We start from the raw sequence: 24,125 nt of genomic DNA, 5'->3' as shown, positions 1-24,125 counted from the left end.
CCCAAGTCCCACCCAGACCCCTGTAGGGAGACAACTACCCACCAAAGTCCCTCTTCCAGAGAAGAGAGGGAAATCGGAGGGGGAGATGAACCATGAGAGACTGTGGACTCTGAGAAACAATCTGAGGGTTTTGGAAGGGCGGGGGGGGGATGGGAAGTTGGGTGAGCCTGGTGGTGGGTATTAAGGAGGGCACAGATTGCAGGGAGCACTGGGTGTGGTCCATAAACAATGATTTCTGCAGTCAAATGCTCTACCCCTGAGCTATACCCCCTAAACAATGAATTCTGGTACACTGAGAAGAAATTTAAAAAATTAACAAACTCCAAACAAACAAACAACAACAAAAAATCCCTCTTCCTCCTCCACAGTACAGCTCTGTCCCTGCAGAGTAGTGGCCTGGCCAGGGACACTTCCAGCCCTCGGAGCAGTGAGATGTGACACTGTGACTGCCCCCTCAATACACACACACTTTACGAGACGTGAGCAGGGGGAGACCACATTTTCCAAGCAGCTGGATGCAGGAAGGGGCTTCAGGTGCGGGGGGAGGAAGCCACCATCGGGATCATGGGCACGTCTGCCTGTAGAGAAAAGCTGCCTGCCACAGCCCCCGAGTGAGAACAGCCTTGTTAATCCACTGAGGCCGTGGGGTCCTCCTGTAAGCTGCAGTAGGCAGGCCCAGGTCCTCCCCAGACCGATGAGCTCCTGTCTGGAAAGCCCACGGCCCACCGCAGGTGATGAGGTCAGGTCACTCTTCAGGACAGCCCAGTCTGCACCCCTGCCTGGGAGGGAACCAACTCCACAGCTGCCCCGCCTGCTGCTCTCCACCGGCCCAGCCCCTCTGTGACGGCAGCGGACCGGGCCTCCATTCCCACTCTCGCCCTTCTCCCTCCCAACTCAAGAACCACGCAGAGCAGGGAAAATCCGATAGTGCCATTTATTGCCCCGCACCCCTCCTGCCGCCGTGTCCCGGCCAGGGAACAGACCGGACCCCAGCTCCGCGGGGACGCGGGGACCAGGGGCTAGTCCCGCTCCAGCACTCCTCCCGGCCCAACCCGGGGAGGGGAGGAAGGACGAGGGCCAAGAAAAACAAAAGGACCCGCAGGGCAGAGACAAAATAACGGCAGGGTGCAGTCAGGAGGCGGGTGTGATTAAAAGAAAACTCTAAAGGGAAAAGGACCCTCTTTCCCTTCCCCCCAATGGCCCTTCTGACCCAGAAGGCTCCTCGCAAGCGCCCGGGGGCGGCCGGGCAAGGGAAAGAGGGGCGGGGCACCGGTCGTCCAGTGGCGGGCTCCGGTGTCCCTGGGTCTCCAGTTCTCACGCACGGTCCCTCCCGGGCTCGCAGAGAACCAGAAGGGCAGGCCAGGCCGGGGCAGGGTGCAGGGCGGGGGCGGGAAGGCCCTAGCACCCCGGGCCGCCCGTGGCTCCACGCGGACCGCGGGGGCGGGGAAGGGGGAGAGGAGACCCCGCCGCTGGTGGCGCCCCTCTGTCCGCCTCTCTCTGGTCTCCGGGTCCAGCGCCAGCGTCCCCGCCAAGCCCGAGGGGCCCTGCCCCCCCGGGCCTCCGCCCCTACCGGCCCTCCCCGCCGCGGCACTCGCTGCAGCGCCCGCCGGCAGCCTCGTCGTCGTCGTCGTCGTCCTCCCCGCCCGCCCGGTAGTAGCTCTGTCCGCAGCGGCTGCAGACCGACGGCGCGCCCACGGCGTGCACCTTCTTGTGTCTGCGCAGCGCTGCGCCCTGCACGAAGCCCTCGCCGCACTCCACGCAGATGTGCGCGGGCTCCTCGCCCCCCGCCGCCCCGAGCCCGTCCCCGTGCTGGGCGCGCTGGTGGGCCAGGAGCCCCGCCCCGTGCCCGAAGCCCTTCCCGCACTCCACGCACACATACGGCTTGGGGGCCGGGGCGCGCCGCGAGCGGGGCCCCGGCGCCTTGGCCCCCGCGCCCGCCATGGCTGCGGCCGCCGCGGCCCCCTCGCCCGGCGCGCCCACCACGATGATGCCCTCGCCGTCGCCCACCGGGATGGCGATCTCGCCGTCCGCCGCCGCCGCCTCCTCGGGCGCCTTGGCCCGGCGCACGCTGGCCGCCAGCACCTTGGCCGCCACGCCGGGGCCCGACAGCTCGGGGTGCAGCCGCAGGTGGCGCGCCAGGCTCTTGGGCTGGCTGAAGCCGCGGCCGCAGCGCGGGCACACGAAGGGCTTGAGGCCGCTGTGCGAGCGCCGGTGCTTGGCCAGGCTCTTGCTCTGCGTGAAGCTGCGGCCGCAGTCGGGGCAGGCGTAGGGCTTCTCGCCCGTGTGGATGCGCTGGTGCTGCATGAGGTTGGAGCTCCAGCTGAAGCGCTTGCCGCACTCGGAGCAGGCGTACGGCTTCTCGCCCGTGTGGATGCGCCGGTGCTGCACCAGGTGCGAGCTCTGCGAGAAGGTCTTGCCGCAGTCGGCGCAGGCGTTGGGCCGCTCGCCCGTGTGCGTGCGCTGGTGCCGCGTCAGCTTGGACCAGTGGCTGAAGCTCTTGCCGCACTCGTTACAGATGTAGGGCGCCGGCGGTCGCGGCCGGGGCGGGGGGCCGGCCGGGGGCGCGGACTGGGGCGGGGACAGCTTGGTCGGGGGCCAGCTGGGGACGTCATCGTCATCCATGATGAGGATGTCCACTACAAGGCAAGAGGGTGGGAGGGGAGTCAGAGAAGCCCCGGCTCGACACAGGGCCCGTCCGGGAGCGAGGGTGGAGAGCGAGGGCCGGGAGCGAGGGTCCGGAGCGAGGGCCGAGGCTTCCGCCGGCTGTGCCACCTGCCGCAGAGCACGCACAAAGCCTCGGGCAGCTCGCTCACCTGCGCGCCTTCTCGGGGTGCCCTGTGGCACGGGAGGGCAGCTAGGCCGGATCACCTCGAAACCCGCTGCGCAGACATGGCTCTCGGCAATGCCCCGTCTCTCCACCTCCCTGCCCACCCTATTTTCCTCAGAGCATGGCTCGCTCCCTGGCATTTCACTGCACATTCATGTCTTCCACTATCCACCCTCAAGACTTTTCCTTCCCAGCTGCCTCCCCCACACCGAACAAGGCCTGGAACACTGCAGCGACTCCAGAAGTGGCTGGGAAGTAAACTGTCCACAGGGATTCAACAAGGATGGAAGTCTAGGTAACAATACCTGAAGCCCAAAGCGCCAGGCAAGAGATAGGGAGGGTCCAGGGAGAGCGCCACTGGCAGGGGGAGGGCACCCACACCCTGGCCCAGGAGCAAAGGCAAGTCCGGGAGTGAGGGCATCACACCTGGGCTCCAGGAAGACTATCCTGGTGCAGATGAAGAGGAAGGAGGAGCAGGGCTGGTTCATGGGATCACAGGCTATCATGGGATCCCGCCTGCCCTGGCACCTGGGAATGTGGCCCCCACATACCGGAGCCCCTGTCTGACCCATGCAGACGACAGAGGAGCCTGGGGCCCTGGTCTGGCCGGCTGTACGGTGAGGACTCAAAGCCTGTCCGACGTCTGCACCACACGTGGCTTTGAGCAATGTCCCAGGGAAAGTGAAAGTGGGATCTCACAGCTCAGAGACTGACCCCCATGGGTCAGCAAGGGCTCTCGCTCCCCGATCCAGCGAGTGGGGCCCGGGCCTCAGCCGGGACTCCTCCACGGTGCCCACCAGCCCAGCATGGCCCTCCACGAGTGCACCCGCAGCTTCCCTTCCAAGCATGCATCAGAAACACTGCTTCCCCGCTCCCTCCCTCCCAGACCCTGGGCTCCACGTGGCAGCCAGTCACACACCAGGCACAGGCTGAGCCCAGAGCACTCACACACGGACCCGGGGTAACACACACCCATGCAAAGAGCGCCACGATGTGCCGAAGTGGGCACTACCTCACCAGCCTCAAAGCGTCTACATCCGGTAAGGGCGGCACCACAGAGCTCAGGTCTTTACAGCACAGAATCGACCTGGAAAGCCTCGCTCCAGTCCCCCCACTTCTGCCCACTGCAGGGGGTTCAGGGGGTTCCTCAGACCCCCTCCCTGCTGCCGGAGAGCAGCTGGGCCCGAAGGCAAGACCCTGCCCTTGCTCCAGGGCCATATGACAGCCCCAGTGCCTCGTTCTGTGGCGCTCGGCACTACTGGCCCAGAGCTGCTCGGTGGCAGGGGCAGCTGAAGGCTTCCCACTCACTCCCCGTCCCCAGGGTCGGCTGCACGTGGCCATGGCAGGGTCCACGCTCGCGTCACCATGGGGTCCAGTTTTCGAGGTAATGAACTGGTTCTCTATCGTTCTCCAGTCTCCCCTTTCTGAGCATCGGGACGAACGCCTGCGTTTACACGGATTGGGGAGGGGGGTCTCCAAGAAGCACGGCGTCCTTCGGGCAGGACCCTGGTGGGCCCTGACAGCTTCCCTGCTCCCCAGCCCCGTGGGATGCTCCTGGCACATCCCCAGGTCCTGTCTGCACCAGCAATCGCTGTTTCTCCAGGAGGCCCTGGTTCATCTGATGCAAAAGTACTTCCAGACTCAAGCTGGGAGCAGTCACTGCTTTTTTTTTTTTCTAACAGAAATATTCCGCTAAGTTCATTCACACGGACACTTCTTCCAGACAGATCCGGACCTACAGGTTTTTCTTGAGTCTTTTCTCTGTGATGTCTGCATCCCCCTTCAGAGGAGAGAAGAGAATGCAAATAGCCTGTAATTATTCACTTGCTGACCCCAAGGTAGCGCTGAGATAACCACCCTATTACCACCGATGACAATTTCTTGAAAACACAAAACACAGCTTTGTGTGCGCTACTCCTGGCCCAGCGAACCTGCCGCAGCTCTCCTGAGACCCAACCCCGCTCTCGGCCTGCCTCTCTCCAGCCAGCGGCGGTTCTCGGCTCGCCTGCTAAGATCCCTTGGAAGGGCCCAGAACTCTCAGACTGAGCTCCTGCTGTGCCCTTCCGACCTGTACGTCAGTTTTGATGAGGCCCCTGGCTCGCCTTTCCTTCTCCTGGGAATCAGAAATGTGGCCCCGCGGTCTTCTGGCATAAAGCCCTGCCCCTAGACGCCCCCAAGATTTCCTTCTTTCCTCACCATCCAGTGACCCGGACAGAACACGGCTCGTTCGTTTTGGTGACGCCCTTGGATTTGTGATTTGCTCTTTCAAGACCTAACTTTTAGAATTCAGAAAGGTCCTCTTGGCTTGTAGTGTTCACTGTTTACTCTTTCTTTGCTTTGGATTTCTGCAAGGACCTCCCCATCCACACGCTGGGATTCTGACTTTTTTTTAACTCCATTTTAACATTTCTTCATTTCTTTTTGATTTTTAAACATCCCTCCTTTTTACCTCCAACTTTTCTCAGGGAGTATGTTCTTTGTGTTCCCTCTTGAGTTTTCTCCTTCATTTTTTTGAAGGAATCAGACGCCTTCTGAAAAGAATCTGCTCCTGTTTTCCACTGAGCCCCGCACCCTCGCTTCTGAGCTGCTCCGAGTATGTGCTTCTCCCACAGGCTCTCACCTCTCTGGCCCGGTGGGGTGTCTCCAACTGACCCCCTATCTGGGGAGATGTTACCTACTCCTTTTCTCTTTTATTCTGACAGCTCCGGGGTTGGGAGCACTTGTGTTAAGCTCAGTTTGTTCCTGTTGCTTGTTTCTGTGCGGAAGGGTTACCCGACTCCCAAGAGGTGAGGTTCCCCTACTCTGGGGGGACAAGGTTCCCCAACTCCCAAGGGGCGAGGTCCTCCGAGCTCCCTCCGCTGATGTTCTCACGTCGTAGCTGACAGTATGGGACACTGCTGCAGGTTCCTGGCTCTGCAGCCCCCATTTTTATCTGTACCTCCTCCTTCCTTCCCCCCTGTGGTCAAAGACATTGTCCCACTTGGTCTTGAGTTCTCTCCCGGAAGGTTTTGCTGAGTGGGTCCTGCTGTGGGCAGAACGTTCTCCGTGACTGGCAGCAGAGCCCACGGGTGGGCCCCAGGTCATGCCAGCCCCAGACCTTCCTGTGGCCCCGCTCCCAGTCTGGACAAAACACATCCAATCTCAGCTGCAGGCCTCGGGGACCACCTCCCAAGCTTCCAGGGAGTCCTGGAGGGCTATGTGGGGCTCTTCCTTGCTTCCTTCCCTCCAGCACAGTGCCAACACCAGGCAGGCCTGTGGCCATTGGTCTGTCCCCAACCAACTGTATTCTGGGGTCACAGAGGCACCCATACACCTAAGGTGTGCTGTCATCACCGTGGCCCAAGGGATCTGGGGTCTGCCACGTGGTTTTTCTGGGGAGGTTTGGGGGCTTTAAGGGCTGCCATCATCCTGGGCTGGACAGAGCATTCCCGGTGAGCCCTCCGGAATGACTCTAAGGCGCACTGCGACCGTGAGAGCCAGAGCTCGGCAGAGGGAGGTCAGAACCCTGTCCCCCGCTACAGGACTGCCAGGACACCAGCGCACTTCTTCCGTGTGGGGGAGCTCCCGCCTCAGAATCACGGTGTCATTTCTATGTACGCAGTCATTTTGGACTGCTGCCCGTTCTGAATACCTGCGGCCAGACCCAGGACAGGCCTGTACGGCTCTCCCACCCCAGCGCCGCATGGTCCCAGGCCTTGGACCACCCGCACCCGGACAGCCAGGCCGGGCCGGCAAAGGGGCCCCAGACAGCAGGTAAGGAAGGGCTGCCCTCCCCCGGGGATGGTGCAGCAGACACCGGCTGTCCGCCCCACCTGCTGCCCACCCCCCAGCTGTCCCCCCCACCAGCCGCCCCCCCGGCTGTCCGCCCCTCCAGCTGCCCCCCCCCGCCGCCGGCTGTCCAGTCCCCCCACCCCCCACTCTGGGAGGGTGGCCCGGCCTCTCCGCTCCAGCACTCGGGCCGGCAAAGCCAGCGGCTGGAGAGGAACGCGGGACAGACAGGCCGAGCATCTAAAGCAGCAGCCGGCATGAACAACAGCGTCCCCTCAGTCCGCACAGCACTCCCCAAAACACCCAAATCCAGGGATGAAAATGAGAAAATTCTTGGGGTTTCACAAATGCCCTGGGCAGGTCCATGTCATGGAAAGGAGACCCCTGGGCTCTTTTCAGTCTCGTGTGCACGGAGCGGCAGGAGAGGCACCACCCAGGTGACCAGGTGTCTACCCCCCCGCAGCTGCGGGCTTCCAATGGGGTCACAGCCCAGCAGCAGGGGTCAGCTCAGGGAGGTGCAGGCCTGCGGCAACCCACACAGAACACGGTGGGAGGAGACGCGAACACAGCACCGGGGAGGCCGACGGGGAGGACTGATCCCAGACTCGCTGCCACCGCACGTGAACACACAAGGGGCTGGGCCGAGGGCACGTGCCGAATGACTCAGGCCCTGACGACAGTCAGAAGACAGGCCGTCGACCCCTGCCACGTGTCTCAAGGTGCCTTCTTGTCACGGGGGGAGTCACCCGAGGCAGGAAGACACCAGGTGGAGAGGCTCCGACTTGCGGGGACAGAGCAAGGTGGAACGGCCTTCGGTCAACAGGCCTGCTGGAGCCCGCCAAGCCCACCTCCCCCCCCGCATCCAAGGGGCCCTGAGGCCAAGTCTTCCCTGGGGAAGGGGCCTGAGGCCCACAACCGCCCCCAGCTCCTGGGCGGCCGCCTGCAAACCGAGACACGCTGGCTCTGGGCTCTGGGATCGGGGCTCCCGAGGAATGCCGTTCTCCCTGGGGTGACAATGCTCAGTCCCTCTTCCTCACCGGAAAATCCTGAGCACAGGGCTGAGCTGCGATATGGCAGGCGCACCGATCGTGAAGCCACCTCCTCCGCCAGCGTCCCCGACGCGGCCAGCCAGACCCACACGGGGCTGCCGGGAAGAGAGGCCGGGGAGCCCCTCAGCATCTTCAGCAAGGGGCCCTGGGGGATGCGAGAGCTGGAGCTGAGGGACCAGTGCAGGAGTGTGGGGCTGCCCGGCACAGCACACACAAGGCCGCCCAGAGCCTTCACCCAGCCTGGAACCAGCCTGCAGGCAGCCTGCTGTCCCAGACCACTCTGCACCCTTCCGGTTAGAGCCGCGACCAGGATGGCTCTCGTCTCATCTCGCTGCCGCACCCCGTCTCAGTCTGTCCCCAGGGCCTTGGCCCCACAATCCCCCGCAATCCTATCCAGCCAGGGGCCCGCACCTCCTGCAGTGGGCAGCCTCCTCCTTGGCGAAGCCTCCCTGCCCCCAAAATGAGCCTCTGGCGAGGCAGTCTCCATGGCCGTCCCCTCAGCAACCACCACCAGCCTGTGGGCCCCACGCGGGCAGGGACCTCGGCCTCAGGCACACTGTCCCCAGCCCCTCCCCTGCAAAAACGAGGACACAGGGCACAGCTTGCCTCCACCCTGCGGACTCCAGGCAAGGTGAGCAACGCAGGGTGTGGGATCACTCCCGGCAAGCCAGGACTCCGCGCCACCTCAAGAAGCTAGGCTGGGGGGGTGCCTGGGTGGCTCAGTGGGTTAAAGCCTCTGCCTTCGGCTCAGGTCATGATCTCAGGGTCGTGGGATCGAGCCTGGCGGGGAGCCTGCTTCCTCCTCTCTCTGTCTGCCTCTCTGCCTACTTGTGATCTCTATCAAATAAAATCTTTAACAAAAAAAAAAAAAAGAAGCTCAGGCTGGGGGCTGCGGACAAGGGTAGACGTGGAGACTGGCTGGAGGCCGCCGCAGGGTGGCAATCCAGGTGCCAGGTGGTGGTGGCAGTGGCAGCTGGGGCTGGGTGGGCTCCGTGGCCACATCCAGAATGTATACTGTAAGTGGATCCTCAACGGGCCAAAAGTCAGATCAGAAGGGCCCAGGGAGCCCCCAGGGTCGGCCAGGCCATGAGGCTGCAACTCGGGGCTCTAACAGCACCTTCCACCTGCCCCCTTCAGACCTGGGTAGGGGAGGAGCCCACCCCACCTGCCTTCTCCCAGCTCCACCCCACCCTGGTCAGACCCACCACAGGGCCCTTCAGATCAGAAGGGCCCAGGGAGCCCCCAGGGTCAGCCAGGCCATGAGGCTGCGACTCGGGGCTCTAACAGCACCTTCCACCTGCCCCCTTCAGACCTGGGCAGGGGAGGAGCCCACCCCACCTGCCTTCTCCCAGCTCCACCCCACCCTGGTCAGACCCACCACAGGCTGGGGTCTCAGGGCAGGAGTCTGGCCCAGTCACCCCACAGGAGGCCCCAGACCCAGGTGGGCAGGACTCCCCGGGGCAGGCCCACAACCATGGGACGCAGAGCCACTTAGAAGCATCCAGGCTCAAGGCCCATGAGCTGAGCACGGGGGTCACGGTGGCTGGCCCCGCAACAGGGCACGCTGGAGTGGGGCAGCCGGCAGGTTCCCGTGGGGGAGAACAGGCTCCGGGCTGCACGAGGGGGAGCGGAGAACCCACCAGATGTTCTGCAGGTTTCGTAAGGAGCACAAGTTAACAGAGGACTCGGAAGATTAAACCTGACTTACTCCACGGCAGAAGTTTGGAGAAAACTGGGGTTGTGACTCAGACTGGGTGTTTCGCTGGGTGAAGTAAGCACTTTGTAGCTGCGGTTTCGTGTTTGCTCTTAAAGAGCCCGCACCTGCTCGAGGACCTATGGGTGCAAAGACAGGACATCTGGGATGTTCTTTAAAATCTCCGGGAAGAGAAAAGGGCACAAATGGAGAAATGAGACTGGCCAGGAGGTTGGTAACCCTGAAGCTGAGTGCAAGCAGAGTCATGTGCCTGAGCTCCGACGCCCCCGTAACACGCGGGCTTTTAAAATAATTCTGCAAGGGCTAGAAGGCCAAGGACATGTGTCAGGGGAGGCAGGAGAAGCAGGCCCAGACAGGCACAGCGAGGAAGGACGGGAATGGTCCTCCCCAGGGAGGGCTGCTGGGTCAGAGTGAGCACGGAGACCCCGCCTCTGTTTCCTCCTCGGTAACCAAGGCCACCAGGACCTGCCTACAGGGAGCTTCTCTTTATGCTCCTCTGGGTGATCTTATGATAACGCGTGGGCGGGAGGCCCAGAGGCTTTAAAAACCCTACCCCCGACCACGGTCCAGGCCCCGTGGCCCATCTCGCAGACAGCTGTGGGATGCTGGCACCGGGGCCGAGACCCAGCGCCCGTTGTGAATGTAAAGTCCTACCAGCACGTGGCCGCGTCCACTCACTTCCGTACTGGCTGCCTTCCTGCTGCGAGGGGCACGGGCTCTGCAAAGCCAAAAATCTCTCCCCTCTGGCCTCTGTGTAAAAAACACACCTGCTGACGCCACGCCGGCATAACAGCCAGCACGAAAACACACCGACAGCAGCATGAAAGCCAAGCCCATGCTTTATTTCTCGGATGCCCTACGGGAAAACCCCTGGAAACCAGAAAGCAGAGTCTCAGCAAGCAAACCCTGGCCCCGAGTGCTCAGAGGTGAGTTTTATTCAACCCAAATAATGCTTTATTAAACACAACAGGATACCGATGTTGAAAAAGTGGAAGATTTCCCCTAAAAACTCAGATACTCAGCTTTCCCCCCAAAACTGGCACACATCACACCCTCCTCTGTGGTCCTGTCACCCCAGCCCCACAATGCCCACCCTCCGTCTATAGCTCTTCGCTTGAGAGACCTGCAGACAACCTAGAAACAGGGCAGAGGGGCCAGGACACCGGGGAGCAAGGAGGCTGGGCTGCGAGGGTGGAGAGGACGGGCAGAAGGAGAGAAGCGGCCCCCAAGGGCGCCCGTGACCCTCTGGAGGAAGGAGGCATCACTCCTGGGCCACGGGAGCAGAGGGGAAAGGAAGCCGGGGTCCAGGAGGGGTACTGAGCACTGCCCAAGGCCACCTCACCTGGGTTCTCGTGACTGGCCATCTGCTGGTCCTCGGAATCCAGCGGCCCCGGAGACCATGCCTCTTCCCGCAGCTCCATGTCTGGGTCCCTGGAAGAAGGGGAGGAGACGGAAGGGCAGAGATCAGAGGACGCCAGAGTAGGAAGCCAGGCGCCACGTCGGCTCCAATCCGCGCTTGAGCTCCGAGCACCCAGCTCGGCCCGGGCAGGCAGACAGCACACGCAGCTGCTACCTGAGTGACAATGGAAAAACGGCCCTCATCTCCCCCCTGCGCAGGGGACCAGCCCAAGGCCACGCACCATCTGGGGAAGGAGGAAGCCCGGCGCTGCAGCCAACCGGCCAGGCATGTGTCCTGGCTCCACCATCCGTAAGCTGGAGCCTGGGGAGACCAGCTCCCTGCCTCAGCCTCCCTCCCCCCCACCTCCCAGCACCCGGACCGCCACCAACACGCCGACACGTCTCACGGGCCTGAGGTTTAAACAAGACGACACGCAGATGCAGCTCTAGCCCCAGAGCCCATCCCGGCCCATCGCCCCCGGAATGGCGAGGCCAACATGGGCACCTGAGTGCTCTAGGGGGTTCATGCGCTCGGGTCTCCCAGCAAGACTCTGTATGGGGGTCCTGGGGGAAGGCGCGAGCCTCTGGGCATCTGCACTCAGAGGGGCGGCCCGACAATGCTGGCCTCGGGGGAGGGAGCGGCGGCCTCCATCTCTGAGGATCTGCGGGATCTGGAGATTTCGGGAAACGGGACGCCATGTCACTGGGTGTCCTGCGTCTTCTCTCAGTGTAACGTTCGCAGGACTCGTCCGAATGTCCTTTTCACGGCTGGACGAGACTCCACCGTACGGACGGACCACATTCCATGTCATCTGTCCACCGGCCGACGTGGACGGCGTCTGGACTGTTCCACCTCGGGGCTGAGGAGCAAAGCCGCTGGAGACGTCTGAGCACACGTACCGTGTGGACGTGTCTTCATCTCTCCACCGCCCACCCCACGCAGTGAGCCTTGCCGAGGAGAAACCGCTCCCCTCCCTCCTTCTTTACTGGTCTCGAGGGTCAGGTTCTCACTGCTCACCACCGCCGGGGGCAATGCCATGTGGCAGGGCATGACTCCCGGGGCAGACAACCTAGGCACCCCCTGCTGGGCGAGGAGCTGGCGGGCAGCAGCCGGAGACCGGGACAGGCCCCCGGCCCCAGGTGGTCTCGTCTGTCCTGCACTGCAGCAGGGCCTGGCACCGGGGGTACCCGTCCCTTGCTGTGGCAGCACTCCCCAGGGACGGGGACCTGGTCCCCGAAGCTGAGTGCACGCAGCTCAGGGCAAACCCCGCCCCCCACACACGGGGACCTCTCCGCAGAGGAGCGGCTGAGCACGAGCACCCGCCAACGGCAACCATCTGCCCCCAGCACAATATGCCAGACCCACTTCTCTTGAATCCCCCACTGACAAGGGGCTCGCCACCATCCAGGCACCGAAAGGAACCCATTCCACTGCCAGGGGGCTCAAGCCTATCCCCTCAGTAACCTCCGCTGATCTCTGAGAAGCCACCTGTCCAGTTCATAGACACTCGCACGCATCTCCCAGGTCCAGGCCCAGTTCTACACACATCACATGCCATTACCGCATTCGGTCCCGCCCGAGCCCTCTGAGTGGGCCATGCTGCCGCCCAGCACGCAGAGGAGGAAGCTGAGCCACAAGTGGCCGAGACCTGGAGGCAGACGGCCCGCGGAGAACCGTGAACCCGGGCTGTCCCCGCCAGGTCCTCGCCAGACGAGTGCTCACTCACACAGAGGCATCCCATGTGCCTCCCACCAGCCAAACCTGGACGCCGGGGTCCCGTTTTTCGGCCGCTGGCCCCAGCTCTGTGCCACCCTGCACTGCCGTGCTGTCAACGATCCCCTTCCCCACGTCACAGAAGAGGACGTGAGGTCACAGTGAGGTCATCGCGGAGCAGGGACAGGACGCCAAAGGTGCCGCTGCAGACTCCTTGGTCCCAACTGCTCTGCCGTCCTGAAACCCAGCCAACCGTCAACAAGGATCGAGAAGAGCATGGGACACGGGCGAAGACAAAGGCAAGCCCGTCTCAGGGGCCAGGAGCCACGCTGGGGGACCCTGAGCAGGGGCTGGCAAGTGGCTGCCTCGGAGGCGCTGCTGAAATGCGGACAGAAGGCAGGGGCCCGGTGGAGGCCAGCAAGGGGCCCCTGGTTGGAGCCCGCAGGCAAGCGCCAGGCCTCTTCACCCCCAGCCCTGCCACTGATGACAGGGAGCCACCACGGGGTCGGGCCAGGTTGGCAAGGAAACACACACAGGGGGTGCCCTGCTCAGGTTCTGGCTCCACGCAGCATCACAGCGCCCACCGTGACACGGGACAGCTGCCCGAGGACCACAGGCCCCCTCCCCGCAGGGCCCTCATCAGACGGGATCTTCCCGTCGCCCTCACGGGAGCCAAGGCGGGAGCATCAGCAGTTCTGCGGGTGCTGGCGTCTTTCCGCCCCCACCCCCATCACTCCCACCCCAGAGGCGCAGGGTCTCCCCACGGGCCAGGCGTCGCTCCGACACTGGAGAGCGCCCTGGTGATCAGGCCACAGCCCAGCCACATAAGGGGGCCCTGCCAGCGAGGAACAAGTGTCTGAACACGAAAGGCGAGTTCACCCAGTGAAGTGCCTTGAAGATATGCTGGGGGGGCGGGGGCGGGGAGGGGAGGGGAGGGATGGCCTGCTGCACCGGGAGGTCGGAGGAGGATCTCCCAGGAGGAGGAGCCGCAGGAGCGGCCCTGCAGGAGGAGCAGGGAGGAGGGATGCAGGGCCTCGTGTGCAAAGGCCCTGAGCAGAGGCTAGAGACGCAGGGGTGGGAGGGCTCTCTTGCAGGGCTTCGAGGGCGCACAGAGCATGAGGAGTGGGTGAAATGTGGGACCCTCTGAGGTCAGCGTCGTTACGACCCGTGCTTCACAGACGAGGACACTGGGGTCACAGACGTGGGGGCCGGTGCTGGAGGTCGCCAGCAGCAGCAGCATGTGGACGGTGGCAGCGGGCAGCCGGGATGCGCTGGCACAGCGCTGGGCTCGGAGCCACGGGACAGTCGCCACACAGCTGCGGAGCCGCACGCGGGCGCTGGGGGCCCCTGACCAGGCAACCCCCCGCTCCAGAAGCTGATCTGAGGGGAAACCCAGACCTCAGAAAATACTTCTTGCAGACAAAAAATAGTTCCTCACGGCCAGAGTTAGAGCAGGGAAAAACGGGAGAACCCGTCAGCGCCACGTGGGAGAAAGCCCGAGAAAAGTCCCACCGATGCCACTCCCGCAGCAGGAGCGCTCGTCCCTCTTCGCGTCTCATCTTCACCTCAACTTTTTAACCTTTAGAACGAGCGATCGCTTCTGTAACAAGGGAAAAGACAAGACAGCTCTTTTCTGGAAGGCCGGAGAGCTGTTCATCGCGAGGGGAAAATCGCTGGGTGTGGAGGAGGCAACGCGGGGATGCCGCTGCCCGGCGGGCGGGTCACACAGGGTGACCGTGACCGCGAGGCCGCGCAAACCCCACACACAGCCGCTGGGCGTGCAGGTCGGGGGAGCGGTCTGGCAGCTCCTCCCTCAATAAACAGACCCACTTTGGGAGCAGGCGACTCCACTCCCTCGTGCACACCTGAGACGTAAACCCAAACCCCGGTCCGGCCGCCCACGTTCCCGGCAGTGCTGTTCCCAGGCAAACACGTGGGGGTGGGGAGAGCCAGTCTCCAAGGGCCACGGAGAGAGGCTTCCGCAGGATTCCGCAGCCATCCAGGACAGAGCCGGGGGAGGCTGGGGGCTGGGGGTGGGAGTGGGGCGGGACTCTGCTAATGGGTCTGTGGCTTCAGTGGGAGCGATGAGAACACCCAGGAGCCAGATGGTGGTGACAGTTGCACAACGCCGTGAATGCATCAGAAACGGCTAACTTGTAGGCGCGAAAAGAAAGGATTGCACGACATGCAAATTAGACCTCAATTAAAAAGTAAACAGACTTTAGGGTTCCTGGGTGGCTCAGGCAGTTAAGCATCTGCCTTCAGCTCAGGTCGTGATCCCAGGGTCCTGGGATCGAGTCCCGCATCAGACTCCCTGCTTGGCGGGGAGCCTGCTTCTCCTTCTGCTTCTCTCTCTCTCTCTCTCTCTCTCTCTCTCTTTCAGAAATAAATAAATAAAAATCTTTAGGGGAAAAAAAGTAAACAGACTTTAAAAAATTGTATGGGGCTGTCTGATTACAAGGCCACAGTGAAAATGAGGTAAGACAGGATCGCCTCTCTACTTGTTAGACGAAACACCCCCGCTCACGGACCACGCGACAGAGCCAGCTACATCTTCGCAGAAAACAAGGGGCGCCTGGGCAGCTCAGTCATTAAGTGTCCGACTTTAGCTCAGGTCACGATCTCAGGGTCCTAAGATCGAGCCCCACATTGGGCTGCTTCTCCCTCTGCCCAGCCCCACCTCATGTCCCCCCAACCAATAAATAAAACCTTAAAAAAAAAAAAAGAAAGAAAGAAAAACAAGGTTAAAATGAAAGACAGTGAGCACTCACAGGGCTGTGGGCCGGCAGGGCTGAGGCAGAGGGCCGGGCGGCCTGCCCCTCTGCCCCCCACGCGTGGGCGGCCGCCCCTCTGCCCGTATGCAGACTCGCTTGCCAAGTGGGTGCCCCGTGCTTCCTCTGAACGAGGAGCGCATAAGTCACTGAAAGCAGGGACTTCCCAGACCCGAGTCTCCGCCTCAGGCCCGCTTCCTGCAGCGACAAGGTCTCGGCCTTCGCTCGTCCCCTCCCTGTCTCCTTGCTGCCCGTGCCTCCCCCCCACCCCCACCGCTGCAGGATTGCGGTGCAGGGACTGGTCTCCACCGGGGACATTCACCCAGAACAAGCCGCCCCTCTTCCTGAAACTAGGAGATGGAAGCCACCCAGCACAGGGCCCTACTGTCCTTCCCTCCAGACCCCAGTGAAAGGAGCCCAGACACACAGACCTTTTCTCTGCCTATGGGCCAGGGGCCGTGGTCTCTTCCCCACAGCCTCCACCCCTCGGCCCCCCAACCCTGGGCGGAAGCACATCTGCGGGTCCCACGTCTGTGGAAGTACAATCCGTGGGCTTCTGTCCTGCTAATCTGTTTCAGTCAGTCCTGGCCAGAAACCCAAAGAGGCAGAGGAAAGTCTCCCCTCCCCTCTCCGGGGGACACGCTGGAGCCCAGAGGGCTCTAAGCTACCTGTGAGCTGCCCCTGCCAGGACGGGCTTTCCCTGCGTGTTCACACAGTCCCGCTGTAGAAAACGTCTAAGTAGCTACACGAGGTCCTCCGTTTTGCCCCTTGGCCTATAAGGCCCCATGTGTTTACCTTCCGGCCCATGACAGAAAATGCTTGCTGACCCTGACGCAAGCAAGTAAGGGCTGCTGAGACGTTGGGGGACACGTCCCAGGCCAGACAGGAAAGGCCTGGACGTGCCGTGCCTCCAACTGGAGGGAGAGAGGGGCAGAAGGCAGGCCAGGTGGCCGTGGGGGCCACAGGAGCGACACCCATCTGAGGCAGCCGGAGCTCGGGGGTCCCATTCTGAAATCCCAGTAAGGTTACCTTGAGTCTGTGTTTTGTGCACCAAGTATGATGGGACAAGGGAGCATGCCCCAGGGACTTCCCCACTGCTCCCCACAAGACCCAGCAAGTACCCCCCCAGGGCCAGGAGAGGGTCAGGACAGCACCCGAGCCAGGGACTAACCAGGGCTCCTACTGAAGAGTTGGGAAAGGCGTTCACTACACCTTACCCAGGTCCCTTCCTCTCCCACTCAGTCATTCATCACTCAGAAAGCTGCTGAGGCCTGTGGGCTGACCCTGTGGGCCTGTGGGTCCCATACCAGGATCTCAGGATCGTGGGGGAAGGGCTCCAGCCCCCTCCCCTCCACAGCACTGCACACAGAGAGGAAGCACCGGGGCGTGACCATGTCCGGCGACTAGGAGGCCCCCAGCCTGCTCTGGACGAGGGCTGACTATGCAATCTGACACCTTCGGAGCCCCTGCCTCACCCATCTTCCCTCCCAGCTCCCCAGTTTCTGCCCCCTCTCTGTGACTTTGCCCAGCTCCAACCTCCAGTCCCCAAGATGGAGGGCCTCCCCCAGACCACCCCACCCACCCCAGCCAGGCCTTTGAGCGATTCAATTAACACAGGGGCTGACAGAGGCCAGCGGCTAATAAGCTTGAGACAAATTATTGTTATTATTGTTGTTATTAGATCCCGCCCACCTCCTCTGGATGCCGGCCCACCAATTAGCCCCTCTCTTTCTTCCGCTGCCAATCTCCCCGCCTCCCCTCCCCCGTGCCAGCAACCAGACGCTCCCACTACCTGCAGAGCAAGGGCCCCTCCTCTACCTATGCCCCAGGCCCTTCCCTTCCCTTCCCTTCTCCGGGACACACACATACCCATCCCCCACCCCCACGCCGTCCTCCCCTCCCCTCCTCCCTCAGGGCTGAGCTGCGACTTCCACCTCCTCCTACCTCCCACCCATCTCCGGCCTCCCCCTGCCCAGCCTCTTGGTCATCAAATCCAGTGGCTCTTTAACCCCTGTGCTGGCAGGGGACAGAGTCCAGCACTCAGTCCCTTCCCCGTCCACCCTCCCCCGCCTCCCCATGCCCACCCCCTTCCAACGCCCCTTTCAAGTCCACCCCCCACATCACAGACCACTCATCCTCTTAAGTCACTCAATTCAAACAGCCCAGGTAAAGGTGGGCGCAGGCTCCGCACAGACACTTCTCGGAAGAGAACACGAAGAGCTGACAGGCGCTAACAAGAGGCTCGATGTCCTCCGCGGACAGAGAAACGGACCTCAACCACAGGAGGTCCCAGGAAAACACAAAACACCCAGTGCTGGCGAGGCTGTGGAGAAACTGGAGCCCCCGGCGTTGCTGGCGGGGATGTGAAATGGGGGGCTGGCGGGTGCAGCACAGAAGGACCCCGGGGTCCAGCAGCTCCACTCAGGGCCGCAAACCCAAGACAAACAGAAACGTGCTCGCGCAGAAATCCGCACTCGCGAGTTCAGAGGCATAAATCACGACCGCCAAAACCTGGAGACGACACAACCGCCCAACAGCAGGTGAACCCCGACCGCTAGAGAGAACACTGTTCCGTCACGCGGGGGTGACGCACTGACACGCCACACAGCACAAGCCCTGAACACATCTCACCACGCGAGGGGCCGGACACAGAGACCGTGTCACGCATGAAAAACTGCAAACCCGCAGAGACAGGATAGAAGTGAGTGACTCCCGAGGGGAGGGGAGCGAGTACAGTCTCCCTCTGGGATGAGTGTTCTGCGGGGATGGGGGCGCCTACTCCCAAGAGGGGGTCATGTGCTAGGAGACTCACGCCTCCATGAGCTGCTGGGGTTCCCATCCCTGCCCCACCTGAACCCCCTGCTGCACCTGCCCAAATCCAAACCCAGCCCCCAGCCCCCAGCCCCACCTCCCACCGGCAGCCAGTCCTCCAGCTGCCCCCAGTCCTCTCCCCTCCCAAGGGCCCACCCCCGCCCCGCCCAGCATCCCAGGACTGAGCTTCCTTCCTCCCCAGCCCGCACCGCCACCTGGAACCATCCGCCCAGCCCACGAGACTCACCGAGGGGAAGCAGCCTGGCTGGCCCTGGCGTCCTTGACTGGCTGGGGGCCACTCAGACCTCACACCCCTGTCAGCCTGGGTGGTGACACTCCACAGCCCCACTGGCGGTGCAGGCAGGCCCTACGCTCTCCTCTCCAGCTCCCACCCACTTCCATTTTCTGTGGGTGGCTTCACCCTTCGCCCCAGGCCCAAATACCCATCCGTCCCCTCCCCTACCTCCCACCCAGGCCACCTCCCACACCCGCAGCTGATGCTGCCAGGCTCCCACCTGTTCTTTCAATGCTGAGAGCAAGTCGGCAACGCCATCAGAACCGTAAGCCCTTTTTTGGTGGGCAAACGGGGGCCTCTGTCAACTTCCCCCATTTCCTCCACAACGGCAGTCTGCTCAGACTTCTTCCATCTTCCCGGAGTCGGCCGGGTAGGCCGCACTTCCCCAGAACACAATCTGCGCCTCGCTCGGTTTCCCAGTGCACCAAAAGAGCTGACCAAAGTGGTCCCTTCTGACCCTGCCCCTGCCCCCCGCCCCGCTTTCTTCCTCTTTTCACTGACCCGCTGCCTCACGGTAAGCCTACCTCATGGCTTGCTCTCTCCCGTCGGCCTCCCACCCAGCCACACAAGCCTCACCCTTGCTCTCAGCCACTGTCCCCGTATCCTCAGGGGCACCAGCCGGCCCCGCCTCCAACCCTGTGTGGCCCTCCCGGGGGTGCAGGCAGGCGGCAAACTCCAGAGGCCCTGGCCCCCATTCCCCGCTATCTCCAAGATAAACCAGTATCGAGAATTCCTAGAGCCTCCCTGCGCGGTTATGGCGGCAGGTGCGGCAGGAGCCCAGAGGCCACCTGCCACCGTCCGGGAACACCCAGCATCCAGGTCTTCAGACACGTCTGTCAATGCTCCTCATTCCTTAGTCTGGGCAAGTAACTGAAAACTGCTTAAACAAACAAAAATACTCTCTAGGGGGAAAAAAATGGATGGAACCACGCCTATAGGCCACGCTCCGTTTGTCACCCCTCAATCAGGCCGGACCCCCATTCTTGGGGGGGTGTTTACGTCCTTCCACCTTGCCCGTTCTCCCCAGTGAAAGTAGCAGCTCCCCCAGAAAGCCTTCCCAGACTTCTCCCTTCCCTCAGCTCAAGTATCCTCTCTTTTCAAAGCACAAACTACACGTCAGACCCTCATACCCACTGCAATGGGTTCGCAATCCCGAGCCCATAACACCGTCAGAGAGGAGAGGACAAGCTCTCCGGGCGGGCTGCCAGAGTCCAACTCAGCCCTGCCACCCACAGCCACATGACCTTGGACAAGGTGCTCTGGCCTCTGTGCCTCCTGACCCTCCCGGCCCCGCGTCCAGATCAGAGGTTAACATGTGTGAAACGCTCAGCCGGAAGCCAGGCGCTCAAGATGTGCCCAGCAACCCCTGGCAAGAAACTGTTGAAGCTGGGGTTCACACAAGTTCACAGAGCCAGCCACCAAGTAGAGGCGCCAGACTCCAGCCAGGTCGGCCAGCCGCCAAGGTCATCGTTCCTTTCCTCCTCACCCTCGGGATCCTGGCACTGGCTCCCTTAACCGCCATCATTACAGTCGCAGCCTGTGGCCCCAGGTGGCCGCGGGAGCAGCTCAGGGCCCCTGGCCACCCATCCAGGCTCCTGTGGCTGGCTGCTCCGTGGTCGTGAGGCCACAGCTCTCCGTGCTCCTACGACAAAACCACGGACGCCACCAGCGTGAGTCATCCCCGCAACGAGAGGCTGGGGCTTGGGGTGCCCTGAACCAGCCAGTGACCCTTCATGACAACGCACCCCCTGCTACCCGATAACGGACACCGAAAAGGCCTTGAGGATAGCCTCCGTCTCCCCCAGACCCCAGCCGTGGCCGAAAAAAAGTCATCAGAGCCCGTGGCATTACGGTGAAGGGCCAAGCTCTGGAATCGCATGCAGAACGGTGTTCCCAGTGCAACCATGGGGCCCAGGGCTCCATCACACCCCTGAACTGGGGGCAACCAACCCCATCCCAAGACCTCAGAGAGCTTGGGACAGCGAGGACCAGACACAGGACCAGGCGCCTGCCAAGTGCTCAGGAAGCAAGTGCCGTCAAATTTAATCTGTCACCAAGAGGCCAAAGCTGCAGCTGGCTCCCGGAGGCCCCAGCACACGTGAGGCTTTGGGCAGCATGGAGGACAAGCGAGCAAGGTCTGGAGGCTGACATGTGTCTGAGCACAGGTGCCCGGGGAGCTGTGTCCCCAGCACCGACTACCGCTGTCGTCACTGCAGCCATGGGTCAGAGTGGCGAGCCCAGAGCTCACCATCACCTTCCCCCAAGCCCCAGGGTCCTCTTGGCCAACCCCTCCCTGTCTTTCAAGACACAAGATACACCACCTCCCATGGGGACAAGCTTCCCTCTGGGCACCTACAGTTCCCAGAAGGGATGGTCAGGGAAATCCCCCAGCCCTCTCCCTGGTCCTTCTGTATGTGTGTCCCCGACAGGCCTCCAAGCTGCTGCAGGACAGGAACTGCCACCCAGTGTCACCCAGCTCTGGGTCTGGCACAGGGGATCCTCAAGAAACACACACCGAGGGACCCTTCTCTCCCACCCCATGGTAGAGCGCTGTGTCAGGACCACTGTGCCCATGGGCCCAGCACAGGGCAAGCCTTATCCAGAAAATGCTGGACTGTGCTCTCCACCACAGGGAATGAGGAAAGAGGGAAGTGACAGGTCCATGGTCACCATGCTGGAAGAGACAGGAGGCAAGGCCTGGCCTAGGAATGCTTGGCTCCAGAGCCTTTCTTACAGACCTTCCACTCAGCTCTCTGGAGGGGACACGCATTAACAGCTTCCCTACCAAGTCAAAGCGACTACTACCATCCCTCTTCACCCAGGCAGAAACTGAGATGAGAGTCATTTACGCTGTAAGGTCACGAAGTACCAGGTATGGAGCTGGGATCTGAACTCAGGTCTGTCTGACCCCAGCACTTCTAAGGCCACACGGTTGCTCATGGGTCAGGCATGCTGATAAGCCCTTGGGGTTCTCCCGTTCCTCAGCTCAGCGGGTGTGCGGGTGGGGGTCAGATCTGGAAAACTTCCAGGGGAAAAAGCTAAGACAAGAGATAACAACGTGGGGATCTGATCCCAATGCTCTCGGGGCTGAGGCAGGACCACAGGGAACTACAGCAAAAGCAGGCAGGTGGACGCCAGCTGCATTTAGCCCAAGAGGCTTAGGTCTTAGGGGATAAGCGGGGATCAACAGTGACCGTGCTTCCCCAGAGCAGAGGCCGGCTGACTCCCAACTGTGTCCTAAGCACTGCCCAATACAGCCCGGCACCAGGCAGCCACACACCAAGTGACCCCTTCCTGAACGCCTCTGGACGGGGCTGTGCCGGGAGGCCTTCCCACAATTGCTCTGGGGGAGGGGGTACTCCGTGTCCAGGTCCCCGTCTCTGCCAGCCCGCTCCGGGACCTTGTTCTTGACCCTGTCCCGGTGACCAGCATGGGGCCGGACACTGGGAGAGCCTGTGGGTGACTTTTCCGTCGTGGGACGCCACCATCCTGTGCCTGCCCAACCCCCGTCTCCACGAACTGGGGTGTCCCCCCTTGCGGTCGGGGCTGGGAGTGGGGGTGGGGTAGTCAAGCAGCACAGCTGGGCGCCCGGGAGCCCTGGAGGTGGCCTTGCGGCCCGGCCCCCGTCCGCCCCGGTCCAGCAGGCCACGCGGTGCCTGACCTTGGCCCAGTCATTTCCCCTCCGGCGAACGCGCTTCCTGCCCGCCGCCCGCGCCGGGGCGAATGAATGAGCCTCCCGCGAGGACCCAGACCGTAATCACCCGCGGATCAAAGGCCGCACGCAGCCCGCCCGCGGCGGCAGCGGAACCCGGGCTTCTCGGGAAGCGGGAAGGAGCGTCGAGGGAGGGGGAACAGGCCGGGGACCCAGACGCGCCCCCCGGACCGCCGTTTCCGGTCAGGCCTGCCCGGCCCGCGCGTCCCCTTCCCCCACCGGGGCCTCAACTTCCCCCGGGAATCACCAACACTTCCGGCCACGACCTGCCGGGGAGGCTGCGGCGGCCCCACCCCCGAGCCCCCGGCCCGATCCCCGGCGCTGCGCAGGCGCGCTCCCTCCCCGGCGCGGCCCCGGCGCGCACGCGCGTTCCCCGCGGCTCCGCCTGGCGCGCCCTCGCCCGCCCGCGTCACCGGTCGCGCGCCCACTCACGCCCCCCCAGCACGCGCACGCGCACTCGCCCGCCCAGTCGCGCTCGCCCGCCCGCCTCCCCGCCCGCCCCCCGCCCGCAGCGGGGCACCCCGAGGCGCGCGCCCACCCCGGCCCCGGGTTCACGCCCCCCCCCGCCTCCGCGCCCTCCCCTCACCTACTCGGTCCCGGGGCCGCCGCGCCGCACTCCTCCTCGCTCCTCCCTCGCGGATGGTGGCAGCGGCGGCAGCGGCGACTCAGACCCTGGGGTCAGGGGGACGGGCGCCCAGGCCGGAAGTGACCTTCCCGGCCGCTTCCGCCCGCGCTGCTCCCCCTCCTTTCCCACCCCCCCGCCGGCCTCCACCCCGTCCTCGCCGCTCTAGGAAGGCGAGCCCGGAGACCCCCTCGCCGCCGCCCCCCTCAGCTCTATGGTGCGGAGCGGGCGCCCCTGGGAGCCACTTCCGGACGGTCTAGGACACGGGTCCTCCGTCCCCGCTCTATGGCGCCGCGCGCCGAGGGGCTTCGGGCCCCGCCCCCTTCCAGGACAGGAGGCGCGAGCCCGGCCCGTTAGGCGGAGACTTCCGGGTGTCTCGGGAGGTGCCCCCCCCACCCAGCCCGGCGCTCGCCGCTCGCGCCTGCGCGGTCGGCGCCCCGCGCGAGCCTGGGACGGAAAGGTGTGGGGGAGAGTGGCGTCGAGGGCCGCTCGTGCCACCCCGGGTCCTCCGGTCGTCTCTATCATCGTAACCCTTTCCGTGCCGGGGTTCGTGGCGGGTGCGGGGTCCGCTCGCAGGGACAGCTCCGGGGCACAGCCCTGACGAGCCCTGCCCGGTCCCGGGCTGAACTTCTAGGACGGGGATCTTGCTGGCCCCGAGGCAAGCCCCACAAGTGCCCTCGCTTCCTGCACCTGCCGCCTGGCATTCCGAGCGGCCAACCCCTTCCTTCCCCGGTCCCCTTTCCTCTGGGTAGGAGATGGGAGCTGGGCTATGGTTTCGTCTGGGAAGGTCCCCGGGGCTCGGAGCTACCCCTGGAGCTGCCAGAGATCCAGGGCCAAAGCAAGCCTTGCCCGTCTCTTGGCCTCAGTGTCCTCCTTTTTCACATTGGGCGCCTGCGAGGGCTTTGCATGCTTTAGGTCCCATTAATAACCTGTTCCCACTTCGCAGATAACAAGGGACACCGAGCTCAGGCACCTGCCCAAAGCCACACGCCCGGAATGCAAAGCCTGGGCTCCAGGCGTAGTAGACCACTGGCCCCAGCGGCGGGGGCCTCGCCTGCTTCCCTCATGGGAGGCCAGCACTTAGGAACCCCCACTAACTGTTGGCTCTCATTTCGGGGTCCTCACACAAAGTCGGTACTTTAATATTACAGTTTACACCACAGTGTCCTCATAGGCTAAGCCCCTCTGGCTCTCATGTAAGGATGACTTACCATGGTTACTGTAACCCTTTTATGATCGTCCTCATGGAAACAGTCACCAATAACAAATAAATATAAATAACGAATTTAAAAGAAACAGTCACCAAGCTTGGGTGTCAGGAGGATGGGGACGTACGAATCCCTTATTGGATGACACTTCTCACAGACTCAATTTAGTGAAATAATCTGTGCAAGTGTGCTCAATCCAGGACCTGCCTCATAGCCAAGTCTCAGTGAAAATGGTA

General features: G+C 62.9%; 1 protein-coding gene across 3 annotated transcripts; it reads right to left on the bottom strand.

Moving 5' to 3' along the window:
* Positions 1-1,203: 1,203 nt before the first annotated feature.
* ZNF787 (zinc finger protein 787) lies at positions 1,204-23,073 on the bottom strand. 3 transcript variants are annotated; one of them, XM_032848587.1, is made up of 4 exons: positions 22,646-22,659; positions 10,701-10,789; positions 9,353-9,477; positions 1,204-2,636 (listed from the first exon to the last, which is right to left on the bottom strand). In XM_032848587.1, coding segments are annotated over exons 3-4 (1,071 nt in total). In that variant the 5' UTR covers positions 9,354-9,477; positions 10,701-10,789; positions 22,646-22,659; the 3' UTR covers positions 1,204-1,566. The 3 variants fall into 3 exon arrangements, with proteins under 3 accessions (XP_032704478.1, XP_032704477.1, XP_032704479.1); XM_032848586.1 differs by lacking the exon at positions 9,353-9,477 and having other exon boundaries at positions 22,646-23,073; XM_032848588.1 differs by lacking the exons at positions 10,701-10,789; positions 22,646-22,659 and adding an exon at positions 10,037-10,049.
* Positions 23,074-24,125: the final 1,052 nt, after the last annotated feature.

The sequence above is a fragment of the Lontra canadensis genome, unplaced genomic scaffold (assembly GCF_010015895.1).
Source record: "Lontra canadensis isolate GAN:19392208 unplaced genomic scaffold, GSC_riverotter_1.0 scaffold206, whole genome shotgun sequence".
NCBI lineage: Eukaryota > Metazoa > Chordata > Mammalia > Carnivora > Mustelidae > Lontra > Lontra canadensis.
This window is presented reverse-complemented; position numbering and strand designations above follow the sequence as displayed.